Source organism: Manis pentadactyla, chromosome 3 (assembly GCF_030020395.1).
Source record: "Manis pentadactyla isolate mManPen7 chromosome 3, mManPen7.hap1, whole genome shotgun sequence".
NCBI classification, from domain to species: domain Eukaryota; kingdom Metazoa; phylum Chordata; class Mammalia; order Pholidota; family Manidae; genus Manis; species Manis pentadactyla.
Genome location: NC_080021.1, coordinates 159930657 through 159944173, shown reverse-complemented (window position 1 = coordinate 159944173; position 13517 = coordinate 159930657). Strand labels below are relative to the sequence as shown.

Below are 13517 nucleotides of genomic sequence, written 5' to 3'. Positions count from 1 at the left end.
TAAGTTTAAGCTGATTAATTCTTGTAACTTTGTAAGGAAAGAATTGTTACCTGTAAGATAATAAGGTAAGAGGCAGCTGTGTCCAAATCCTGAGCCATCAAACATTCCTCAAACAAGTCCTTGGGGTTTCCAACGGCTGCAAATAGATAATTCCACAGGGCATATTCAGTTTTCCTGGCACAATGAACAACTGTCTGCAGGAAGAGGGGAAACTCAGTGATAAATTTTGCCACAGTGGGAAGCAGAGGGTCGGGAATGGGCTCCCGTGAGGTAGCTTCTTCTTCCAGCACTTCATGGAGCATGAGCTCCAGCACATGAGGGAAGTAAGGTAATGCAGCACAGGACTGGGCTAACAGCAAAGCTTGCTCCCCAAGGTTCCTGACAAGCAGCTGACGTAAAATGTGGTGGAGGTAGATCTGAGAGGTTCTCTCCACAACACAGAAAGGGAAGAGCACCTCCAGCTGTTCCCTAGCACTGTTCCGAGTGTATAAAGAATCATAGAGTAAAGTGTCATTGACAGCACCAAGGACTAATGCATCTTCAAAAAGAACAGCCAGGGGGTAAATATTGATGTGGAAAGGCAGCATGATCCGCTGAGACAAGAAGGAATGGGGCTTGCGATGATCCCTGGGGAAGAGAGGGAGCCAGACTTTCATCCCTGCACCTCCACAGCTCAGCCAGAGGGCCTCTAGAAGGTGACGTTTTTGTTTATTTGCTCGACACGTAGTCCAGACATTTTCAACAGACTGTGCTAGTACAACAGGAGGACAGAACGGCAGCTGGAGAAGGAGAGACAACAATCAGTTTTTTTCCTATTAAAACTGTAGGTTTTTAAGTTACTATGTACTAGTTTCCAAAGTCTTTCAAAATGATAGTATCACTTTTTGGAAAATTAGGAGAATCTATTCAGAAGAGAGTTAATTATAGTACCCTGACTTTCAAACTATGTATATTTAAATAACCCCCATAAAGTTCACCAATTTAATCTATTTCCCCATTAGAATCTGAAAATAATGCCTACTCAGTAACATCTGGTATATAGGACATTTTATTATCATTTCAGCCTTATCCTTCACTTTCTTATACCCAGAGGCTGACGACTAATCTTATATACTTTCTCAGTTTCTAATCACAAGATAGTACTCTCCTCTTAAACTCTTTTATTCCTTTATTCTAACTTCACACATTCTTACTGTCCCAAATGACTTGCAATCTACTCACAAGTTTCCTCTGGTTAGGGTTACTGTCTTTCTCCCGGACCTGAGGGCCTGATCTGTCCCTCTGTATCATGATGAGCTGTCCTGCAAGATTTAGCATGATGCTCTCTGCATCACGAGCCTGAAAGAAAAGTAAATTGGATTCATATTGATTTGTAGGTATGTTTTCAGCATTTCCCCACATCCATATGGCTTAGTTTCAATAATCAAAAAATATTTGTTGAGTTGTATTATGTACAGCCATTCTGTTAGCCTGTGAGAGTACAAACAAGGAGCCTTCTGGCTAGGGTAGAACAAGCTTACTATAATGCAATTAATGAACAATACAAGTGAATGTAAAATTAAGGGCAAAGCTGAATTATCCTGGAAGAATCAAGAGAACTTCAAAAATTCATAAAAAGAAGAGATCACATCAATAATCTAGCTGGTGCAGCTAGAGAAAGGCTTAATGGATGAGGGGGGATTGAAGGATGAGGAAGACATACATAAGAAGGAAAAGGGTTGATACTCTAGTTGAATTCAATGTAAATAACATGGGGAGATAAGATAGAACAGTTCTTTGGGGAATATGAGGACAATCTGGCTAGATTAGGTTAATTATGAGAAAAATACTGGGTTTTAACAGACCTTCATGGAAGGCTTAGAAAACCAGGCTAAAAAAAAAAACAGCAAGAAATACTTATTACTTTTGGTTTTTGATTATGGGAGTTATTAAAAATTCTATTAGACATTGAGTTGTTCAAGGAAGTAAAAAAAAAAAACGGCATGAGAAGAGAGTTAGAAACCTCCCCAAACCACATAAAATGTTAAAATACAGCAAATACAACTAATCCTGAAAAAGCAACCTGAAGACTGCAGAACAGACTGCCTACATCTGGGGAAAAGAGAAGGCCTCACAGAAAAGGGTAACGTAGCAAAAGCCCCAACCTGGTAGGACCCAAGCCCTTCCCCCACCTCAGCTTACAGGCAGGAGGAAGAGAAATGGAGCAGGGCAGGAGTAGAAACACAGGACCGCTGAACACCCAGCCCTGGATCTGCTCCAGGAGCACAAACCCACATTTTACATGGTAATCTGGAGATCAGTGGGGTTGGAAAGCAAAGACAGGTGGAATACTGGGAGAGACTGGGATCCAGCACTTGTAGAGAACAGGTAAGCAAAACTAGCCCCCCAGGGACAAAAGAAAGGTGGGCAGTTTGAAAGACTCACCAGCAGTGAGAGGGTTGCTAAAGGAAAAAAGATTACATAGAGCTCCCTGCTCAGGAAAAAGGGCAGGTGGATAAAATTGTCCTGGCACACTCAGTCCAGCAGGTTGGGAACTCTCAGAGGCTTAAGACACTCCATCCCCCTGGCTGGCAATGCAGGCCCATTCCCTTCCCGTTCCCCAACTGCATACACAGCCTGCCACTCCTTCCTGACAGGCACCAGTCCTGCTCACTGCCTCCCCCCCACCATCACGCCAGGCCAGCCAGAGGATGGCAGCTACAGGGGCGTAGCACAGAGGCTCCTCCTTGTGCACTTGGCCCACTGAACCTGGCAGGGGAGGCAGGCGCTACAACTGGAAAGGCAGGAAAGAGCTCTTTCCTCCCGGCAGTTGCCAGTACTGCTTGCCTAAGACCCCCACCATTGCTGCAGATGCTTGGCAGCTCCAGAGAATAGAGCTTCTTTCCAGGCACTAGAGGGTGCTGCCTACACAAAGTTACTGTTCCATAGGAAACTCCAAAAACACAAAACAGCAAAAGAATTTAGTCCAAGCAGAAAAAATGCCAAAAAGGGCTAAGTGAAACTGAAATCACCAATCTTCTTGATAAAGATTCAAAATTAAAGTCATAAACATGCTCACGGAGCTCCAGAAAAATATTCAAGATCTCAGGGAGGACATCAACATGGAGAGAGAAACTTTGAAACACACAATATCTGAAATTAAACACACAATAGAGGGATTTAAAAATAGATTCGATGTGGTAGACGAAACTGTAAATGAAGTACAGTATTAGAGAACAGGTAAACGAAGCTGAGGCACAGCGAGAAAAAAGGATCTCTAGGAATGACAGAATATTAAGAGGACTGTGTGACCAATCCAAATGGAACAATATTTGTATTATAGGAGTATCAGAAGAAGAGAAAAAGAAAAAATGGATAGAAAGTCTCTTTGAGAAAATAACTGCTGAAAACTTTCCCAATCTGGGGAAAGAAACAGTCTCTCAGGTCATGGAAGTGCACATTATCAAACCCTAGGAAGACAACACCAAGACATATAGTAATTAAAATGGCAAAGATCAAGGACAAGGAGAGACTACTGAAAGCACCCAGTGTGAGAAAAAAGATCACTTGTAAAGGAAACCCCCATCAGGCTATTAGCAGACTTCTCAGCAGAACCCTTGCAGGCCAGAAGGGAATGACATGATGTATTAAATGCAAAGAAACAGAAGAGCCTCCAACCAATAATTCTCTATCAGGTAAGATTATGTAAATCTGAAGCAGGAATTAAACAATTCCCAAATAAGCAAAAATTGAGGGAATTCACCACTCATAAACAGTCTCTACAGGGTATCTTAAGGGACTGCTCTAGATGGAAGTGCTCCTAAGGCTAAATAGCTATCAACACAGAAAATAAAACCAGAGTAAAGAAAGTAGACAAATTAATTACTAAGCAAATGCAAAACTCAATCAGCTACCCACAAAATCAGTCAAGGGACACACAGAGAGTACAGAATATGACACCTAATAAATAAAGAGTGGAGGAGGAAGAAAAAGAAGGGAGGGGAAAAAAAAGAACCTTTAGATTTTGTTTGTAATAGTGTAATAAGCAAGTTAAGACTTAGATAGCAAAGAAGCAGCCCTTGAACCTTTGATAACCATGAATCTAAAGCCTGCAATGGCACTAATTACATATCTATTGATAACCACCCTAAGTGTAAATGGACTGAATGCACCAGTCAAAAGACACAGTTACAGAATGCACAAAAAAGCAAGACCCATCTATATGCTGCCTACAAGAGACACACTTCAAACCCAAAGACATACACAGACTAAAGGTGAAGGGATGGAAAAAGATATTTCATGCAACTAATAGGGAGAAAAAGGCAGGAGTTGCAGTACTTGTATCAGACAAAATAGACTTCAAAACAAAAAAAGTAACAAGAGCCAAAGAAGAACAATATATAATGATAAAGGGGACAGTCCAAAAAGAGGATAAATCATTATAAATTATCTATTCACTGAACACAGGAGCACCTACATATGTGAAACAAATACTAACAGAATTAAAGGGGGAAATTAACAGAGTGCAATGCATTCATTTTAGGAGACTTTAACACTCCTAAAATGTGTTAGAACATTTTAGACACATTACAACAGATGGACCTAACAGACATCTACAGAACAGTCCACCCAAAAGCAACAGGATACATATTCTCCTCAAGTGCACATGGAACATTTTCCAGAATAGATCACATACTAGGCCACAAAAAAGAGCCTCAGTAAATTCAGAAGGTTTGAAATTGTACCTACCAACTTCTCAGACCACAAAGGTATGAAACTAGAAATAAATTGTGCAAAGAAAACAAAAAAAGCTCACAAACACATGGAGGCTTAACAACATGCTCCTAAATAATCAATGGATCAATGACCAAATAAAAACAGAGATCAAGCAATATATGGAGACTAATGAAAACGGCAGCTCAACACCCCGACTTCTGGGGGACACAGCAAAGGCAGTTTTAAGAGGAAAGTATATAGCAATACAGGCTTATCTCAAGAAAAAGTAAACCAAATGAACAGTCTAAACTCACAACTAATTAAACTAGAAAAAGAAGAACAAATGAGGCCCAAAGTCAGTAGAAGGAGGGACATAATAAAGATCAGAGAAGAAATCAATAAAATTGAGAAAAATAAAACAAAAGAAAGAATCAATGAAACCAGGAGCTGGTTCTTTGAGAAAATAAACAAAATAGATAAACCCCTAGCTAGACTTACAAAGAAAAAAATAGTGTACACAGATAAACAGAATCAGAAATGAGAAAGGAAAATCACTACAGACAATACAGAAATACAAAGAAGTATTAGAGAATACTATGAAAAATTATACACTAACCAACTGGATAATCTAGAAGAAATAGACAACTTTCTAGAAGAATACAACCTTCCAAGGCTGACCCAAGAAGAAACAGAAAATCTAAACAGACCAATTACCAGCAATGAAATTGAACTGGTAATCAAAAAACTACCTAAGAACAAAATTCCTGGACCAGATGGCTTCACCACTGAATTTTATCAGACATACAGAGAAGACCTAATACCCATCCAAAGTTTTCCAAAGTAGAGGAGGAAGGAATACTTCCAAACTCACTCTACGAGGCCAGCATCACTCTAATACCAAAACCAGACAGAGACACCACAAAAAAAGAAAATTACAGACCCAATATCCCTGATGAACATAGATGCAAAAATACTCAACAAAATATTAGCAAACCAAATTCCAAAATACATAAAAAAGATCATCCACCATGAATAAGTGGGATTTATTCAAGGGATGCAAGGATGGTACAATATTCAAAAATCTAACATCATCACACAGATCAACAAAATGGACAAAAATCACATGATCATCTCCACAGATGCCGAAAAAGCATTTGACAAAATTCAACATCCATTCATGATAAAAACTCAACAAAATGAGTATAGTGGGCAAGTACCTCAGCATAATAAAGGACATATAGTATAAACTCACAGTCAACATCATACTTAACAGCAAAAAGCTAAAACCTTCTCTTCTAAGATCGGGAACAAGGCAAGGATGTTCACTCTTCCCACTTTTATTTAAATAGTACTAGAGGTCCTAGCCATGGTAATCAGACAACACAAAGAAATAAAAGGCATCCAGACTGGTAAGGAAGAAGTTAAACTGTCCCTGTTTACAGATGACATGATGATGTACATAAAAAAACCCTAAAGAATCCACCCCAAAACTACTGTAATTAATAACTGAATTCAGCAAAGTTGCAGGATACAAAATTAATACACAGAAATCCACAGCCTTCCTATACACTAATGATGAACTGGCAGAAAGATATCAGGAAAACAATTCCATTTACAATTGCATCATAAAGAATAAAATACCCAGGAATAAACCTAACAGAGGTAGTGAAAGACTTTTAGCCTGAAAACTACAAGACATTGATCAGAGAAATTAAAGAAGACACCAATAAATGGAATTAGATCTCATGCCCATGGATAGGAAGAATTAATGTCAAAATGGCCATACTGCCTAAAGTAATCTACAGATTCAAGGCAATCCCTATCAAAATACCAACAGAATTCTTCAACGAACTAGAACAAATAATTCTAAAATTCGTATCGAACCACGAAAGACCCCATAAAGCCAAAGCAATCCTGAAAAGGAAAAATAAAGCTGGGGGAATTACACTCCCAACTTCAAACTCTACTACAAAGCCACAGTAATCAAGACAATTTAGTACTGGCACAAGAACAGTAGATCAATGGACTAGAATAGCCCAGACATTAACCCCCACATATATGGCCAACTAATATATGATAAAGGAGCCATGGATATACAATGGGGAAATGACAGCCTCTTCAACAATTGGTGTTGGCAAAACTGGACAGGTACCTGTAAGAGAATGAAACTGGATTACTGCCTAACTCCACATACAAAAGTAAACTTGAAATGGATAAAAGACCTGAATGTAAGTCATGAAACCATAAAACTCTTAGAAGAAAATATAGGCAAAAATCTCTTGAGTATAAACATGAGCAACTTTCTCCTGAGCACATTTCCTTGGGCAAGGGAAATAAAAATAAAAAATGAACAAATGGGACTACATCAACTAAAAAGCTTCTGTACAGCAAAGGACACCATCAGTAGAACAAAGGCATCCTACAGTATGGGAGAATATATTCATAAATTACTTACCTGATAAGGGGTTAACATACAAAACATATAAAGAACTCACATGCCTCAATACCCAAAAAGCAAAAATCCTGATTTTTAAAAAATGGGTGGAGGATATCAACAGACACTTTTCCAAAGAAGAAATCCAGACAGCCAACAAACACATGAAAAGATGCTCCACATTGCTAATCATCAGGGAAATGCAAATTAAAACCATAATGAGGTATCACCTCACACCAGTTAGGATAGCCAAGAAACAAATGCTGGCGAGGATGTGGAGAAAGGGGAACCCTCCTACACTGCTGGTGGGAATGTAAATTAGTTCCACCATTGTGGAAAGCAATATGGAGGTTCCTCAAAAAACTAAATATAGAAATGCCATTTGACTCAGGAATTCCACTCCTAGGAATTTACCCAAAGAAAACAGGATCACAGATTCAAAAAGACATGGACCCCTATGTTTATCGCAGCACTATTTACAACAGCAAGACATGGAAGCAACCTGTGTACATCGGTAGATGAATAGATAACGAAGATGTGGTACGTATACACAATGGGATATTATTCACTCATAAGAATAAAACAAATCCTACCATTTGCAACAACATGGATGGAGCTAGAGGGTTTTAGGCTCAGTGAAATAAGCCCGGCAGAGAAAGACAAGTACCAAATGAGTTCACTCATTTGTGGAGCACAACAACAAAACAAAACTGAAGGAACAAAACAGCAGCAGGCTCACAGACTCCAAGAAGAGTCTAGTGGTTACCAAAGGTATAGGGGGTCGGGAAGCAGGCTGGGAAGGCAGGGAGAAGGGGATTAAGCGGTATTATGAGTAGATGAGTAGTACACATAATGTGGGGGAAGGGGCATGGGGAAGGCAGTATAGCACAGAGAAGACAAGTAGTGACTATGTGGCATCTTACTATACTGATGGACAGTGACTGCAAAAGAGTGTGTGTGTAGATACCTGAATAATATATATGGGTGAATGTAGTAACCAGAATGTTGCTCATGTGATACCTTCATAAGATTGTATAGCAATGATACCTTAATAAAAAAATTAAAATCAATCAACAAAAGCTTACTGATATTCTGTACATGAAGGATAGAAAAAGAAGTGAATCAACGGTGATATCAGGGTATCATACTAGGTGAGAAGTTAGAGAAGTTGAGGTTATCAATGATAGAAGTTGGGAGGAGAAATTAGAGAAGGAAAGCTGAAGAGTTTCCTTTGATTGCCCATTAAATTTGAGAGAATCTTACGATTTTCAAGTAAAGATGCTGTGAAAGATGACTGAACTAGAGATGAATATGGCAGAATCATAACCACAGGGGTAAGGAGAGTTAACTGAAGGAAACATGAGCTTTCTGAGGCCAAGTATAAAGCGGTGAAAAAGTTAAGGGCCATCATCTCAGCCTTTGAAGGCACTGAAAGAACTAGGAAAGCAAAATGCCACCTACACCAAAGATGGAAAGAAGTTTAGGAGGGAACGGAGAATTATTCAGAAGACGTGGGATTGTGTGCCTTTGAAAACAGGTTTCTCACTGACATAAAGTTGGTACAATGGAAGGAGCCTTGGAAGAGGAATTTATGCAGTTGGGTCCTGGAGGCACCACTACATACCCAGTTACTTCAGCCATGAACTGTGGCACTATCCTCTTTCCTCATAATTAACTAATCATGGATCCCTCTACATTTTATATTCATTCCATTTCTTTCTGTCTCTTTTTTTTTCACTGCCCAAGTTCAGGCCACTAACACCATTCACCTAGACCATTACAATGGTCTCCCACATGCTCTTCCTACATCCAGTTTTGTCCCACTCTAGTTCATTTTCCTTCTTAGAGTAAATGTTACAGAGCTTAGATATAGTAATACACAGCTTAAAATATTTTAGACTTTACAATAAAGCCTAAAGTCCATATTATCAGTAACGCTCATATCCTCTCTCACATTCTATGTTCTAGTCACTCTGAAATTCTTCCAGTTCCCTGAATGCGTCATGTTCTCTCTTATCTATGGGCCTTTGCACTACTGTTCCCTATGCCTGAAATTTCCCCTACTTACTTAGATATCCACCACCTATTCTTCATGTTTCAATTTAAATAGTACACAAATCTGATTATATAGACTACCCCAGATTTTTGTTATATACTCTTAGAGTAACCTGTATTACTTTTTGGCACATGTAACACAATCATAATTAATTATGTACGTGATTATTTTTTTATTGTCTGAGCAGAAACCATGTATGTTTGGTTCGCCACTGTAACACAGTATCTCATACAAGGTACATTCTAGACTCCTAGTATTTATCTGCTGAGCAAATAAATATAATTCCTGGTATCAATTTAAAACATACAAAACACACAAAACATTAAAACACTGAAATGAAAACTCTTAAGAGCTCTTGGAATGGAATGGTACCTGCTGTGGTATTTTCAAGGCGATTCCATTCTCTGTACTCACTGACGTCAGAGTGACAGATACTACTAGGAAAGGGTGAGGAATGTAGCGTGACATAGAGACTTCCTGAAGAACTTGAATACCAGCCATAGTATTTGGGCTGCAAAAGAAAAAAAAGAAAAAAGAAACCATACACCTCAATAATAATGCTAACAAGGTGGTTTTCATTTCTTTTTAGCTACTAAAAGTACCAGACTTCATTCCTATGGAGGGCTCAAATGCTTTCTACCTAAAGTTCCCTCCTCCCCAAATATTCTTCAAGCAGCAGACTGACAAGGCTGAAGTATCCAAAGAACACATTAGGAGATGAGGGAGAAAGGGAATAAGATGTGAAAGGAAGAAAAAACCTAGGGAAGAAGCTACAGCAATAGCTTAGTTAGTTGAGAAAGGACATGGATTCTACTTGAGGCTAGTTTATTTCTTAATTTTCATCTTTACATTATCCCCAATCACTAAGCTCTTTCAGCAGATACACACTTCATAGTTATTTAAAAAAAGAAAGAAACAAAAATCTGATAGCAAAATAAAACGGAAAGAGGTGCAGACTAAATGCTTTAAAGTCGACCAGATGCCAAGAAAGAACACAGACAACACACAGCAGCAACAGGACTGCTGGTTTTTCCTGCCTGAGACTACAGCCATCTATCTCAGGGGAAATATAAGTCAGACTGCTAAGGACACGCTTCCTAAGGCCTTAAAGCTGTAGTCTTTCAGATTTCCTCAAGTGTCTGGATCACTAGGATAGTCAGTAACCATTTGTTTTCAACGTCATGAAAAAAGTAGTATCCAAGGGTTTATACCATCACAAACTAGATTTATTTTTTCTCCAAATGAATCTAGTAAGATTAGCTGAAGGAGTTAGTGTAGGCTCTTTAGGAGCTAAAAAATAACTGCTTTATGAATATCAATAAACACTTGCTTTTTAAACTCCTAAAATGAAGGAAACTAAATATAAAATTAGAATAACTGTTTTGAGAAAATGACAACTACAGAAGACACATGATAAACAGAAATAGTTTAGTTGGTTAAGCCAAACAGGAGCAAAAAAGTGATTTGTCATATACTATATACCTACCCATCAGATTTTCTTTCAATACTGTAAAGGCATATTGAACAATCTGCTCTAAATACTATTACCATGTCCCGGAAGACACTAAGCAGTAATGTTTCAGCTTGTGCTTTGGTGATGTGAGCAAAGGCATTGTCCAGATTTGATGTTCGCAAGTAAACTCTGAGCTGAAGAAAACAAAAATAAAATGATAAAAACTATCCTACTATATATGAATAAATACTCTAGATAATGCTTTTTTTTCAAGTAAAAGGAATTAAAAGATGAATCTGAACATAATAATAAATGTTTATATTCTCACCAAAATGCTATTGTGAGACACTCCTTTTAAGACCTGATAGGAGAACAGCAGTTTCTCAAAAAATAACCAAATCCATAAATTAATAAATTTCAAGAACAGGAGCCATCCTTACCAACTTTTCTGCTTTTAACTTTATTACTTACCAACTTTACAGAAAATGTCTAATAGCTAAAATCCTTTAAGTTATCATAGCAGTCCTGATTATCTCTTTAAATAGGTCTTTAAAGTAGTAAACTGAAATGAAAATACTCTTAGCTAAAAATATCAAATTGTTGATTAAAAAATGTTTTGTTCATTTTCCAATAAATTATTTTTCTATAAAACCAAATGGTGTTTAATATCTTTAAGACATAAAAATCTATTATTTCTGACAGAAAAAATCCTACCTCTTCTTGACGGTCACTTATGTTATAACATGCAAGCACAATGAAGTCATTCCACCAGGCTAAGCCACCTGTCACTGTCATATTTTGCTCCTAAAAGAAAACATATTTACCTTTACTTATGCTGCCAGAAATTATAATAAGCAATACATTTATAAAATATTCCTAAACAGGCAATGAAAGCTCAAATTATTTCTGCTCAGTTACTTCTGCTCTATTGTCTGCCCCTCCAATTAAGTGTTACTCTAGGGTCTTTATTAATAATGATTCATATCCTATTTTGAAAAAATTGACATTTTTGTAAGAAAGAAAATATATCATTCAAAATAACTGAGTACCATGTAGCATCATTATTCCCACATTCAAAAGACCTTTAAATTCTGGCTTTATCATTTATCAGATAAATGCAAATTTATTAAATGTTAATTTCCTTCTCTTTTCCTCCCACTTGGTTCTTGAAAAATCCAACTACATTTGTTTGTAATATTATCCAAATATTTTTATCACACACAGGCAAGCAAGCAATGATCTCAAGTTGTGGAAATCTATTCTGATCAAATATGATGAACTCAAGCTGGAATGTAAGAGTAAATCCTCAAGGTAAAGAATTACAGTGTCTGATCTTTATGAGAATTAAAAACCAACTAACCATCTCAATACAAAGTGCTTTATCAAATACCAAGTAGTCTATCAGAATTGACTTTCAGAAGTAATTCAACATAATTTTCTATTATTTGACTTTATTTAAAAAATACTGACTTACTTGATGGTTATTTCATATTGTGATTCTTATACTTTGAGAAATCAGTTTATAACTTCAAATAGACTCACCTGGGTAATGTTTCCAAAAAGTTTCCATTTTTTGGTGAGTAAAGAGTAGTGTGCAAAACCAAACTTGCCAACCACAGCAATATTCTGTCCAAGCTTGTCAATAGCTGAAAACTGATTAACAAAAAAATTAAGAATTTTTCCTTGCAAACCTATATACTTTATTAGATATAAAGAGCTTAGTGTTGTATCAGGCAAAAAAACTATTAATAAATGTTTGCTAAGTAGTTATATGTAAAATGCTAAGTTAAAAAATTTGCATGCCAGTACACTAACAATGTCCAAGGGACCAAATATTCATATTTTACTTTCAAAAATGCAACCACTGAAAGACTCAGTTAACAAACACCAACAAAATAACAACTCACCCGTATAGGCCAATTGGTCTCTAGATAGGTGTTGGAAATCTGTAGAAAATAACACATCAATTTGGTTAAGACTTCTGAAATATATTTAAACTTAAAAGAATTAACATCAAAATATGATATTCATTTTCCTGTAAAATGTTCAAACTGTTTTCAAATAATGGGTATTACTTAGCAGAGGACTTGGAATTTACCATTTGGATACCAACCAGTATTTCACATGTCCTGTCTTAATCATTCATCTCATTTTAAGTTTCTAAGCATCAGGCTTTCTTCTTTTTTCTCTACACTGTTTTTGTTTGTTTTAAATATTGAGCACTCAATAAATACAGACTGACAAAGACTTTTAGATAAGCATCTACAAGGGCAGCCAAGAATTGTGTATATAACCACAGTTCAAATTTGCTGATCTGAATCATTCCAAAACAACTTTATCTAATAAAATGAGAACCTCACAAGAGTTTTGTTTTTGTTTTCTAATGGAAATATTTTCATTTTTATGTTTTTCGCAATACATGCTTATAAAACTTATATATAAAAAGTGTACAAAGTACAAAATGAAATTCTCCTGTTATATCATTGTTCAGGGATAACCACTGGTCAGTTTTCATTCTATCTCTGAACATCTATATACATGTAAGAGTGTCTATAAGCTACTGTTTTTTTATTGGGGCATTCAACTTAATTCATATACAAGAACTTTTAGTATAGTATAGATATTAACTCTGCACCTACAAAGTAAGTAGTAAATATACCTTTCTCATGTTGTCTTACATTTCTGTACAGTCTTTGTATCACTCTACCAAGAATTTTAAACTTAAAGAATCCTCTGTGAGTAATGAATATAGATTAAGAAAATTCTCGCTTTACTGAGACTGACCTATTAGCATACTGATTAAGTAGTTTTCATGAGCATGTAGTGAGTGCAGGGTGAAAATAAAGAGAATGACAAATAAGAAAAAATCTTCTGTTACT

The 13517-nt window shown here is 36.8% G+C and overlaps 2 protein-coding genes across 4 annotated transcripts in view; one reads left to right on the top strand and one right to left on the bottom strand.

The window, feature by feature from the left end:
- The window catches only part of RIC1 (RIC1 homolog, RAB6A GEF complex partner 1), a 135917-nt gene that overhangs the window by 10379 nt on the left and 112021 nt on the right, over positions 1-13517 (bottom strand). Inside the window, exons 13-19 of the mRNA XM_036878825.2 lie at positions 12546-12584; positions 12181-12291; positions 11353-11442; positions 10672-10832; positions 9558-9696; positions 1222-1338; positions 51-779 (exon numbers count right to left, since the gene is read on the bottom strand). Coding sequence (XP_036734720.1) covers positions 51-779; positions 1222-1338; positions 9558-9696; positions 10672-10832; positions 11353-11442; positions 12181-12291; positions 12546-12584 — 1386 coding nt within the window. The remainder of the gene's footprint in view (positions 1-50; positions 780-1221; positions 1339-9557; positions 9697-10671; positions 10833-11352; positions 11443-12180; positions 12292-12545; positions 12585-13517) is intronic.
- Positions 1-13517, top strand: part of ERMP1 (endoplasmic reticulum metallopeptidase 1) — a 113101-nt gene that overhangs the window by 83036 nt on the left and 16548 nt on the right. For 2 of the 3 annotated variants that reach the window (XR_005023398.2, XR_005023396.2), the window contains one exon: positions 11863-11949. Coding sequence is in view for 1 of the 3 variants with exons in the window: in XM_057498643.1 (XP_057354626.1) it covers positions 11863-11877 (15 nt within the window). In the remaining 2 variants the exon portion in view is untranslated. Of the gene's footprint in view, positions 1-11862; positions 11963-13517 lie in introns of those variants that run through there. The other variant, XM_057498643.1, reaches the window with a different exon arrangement.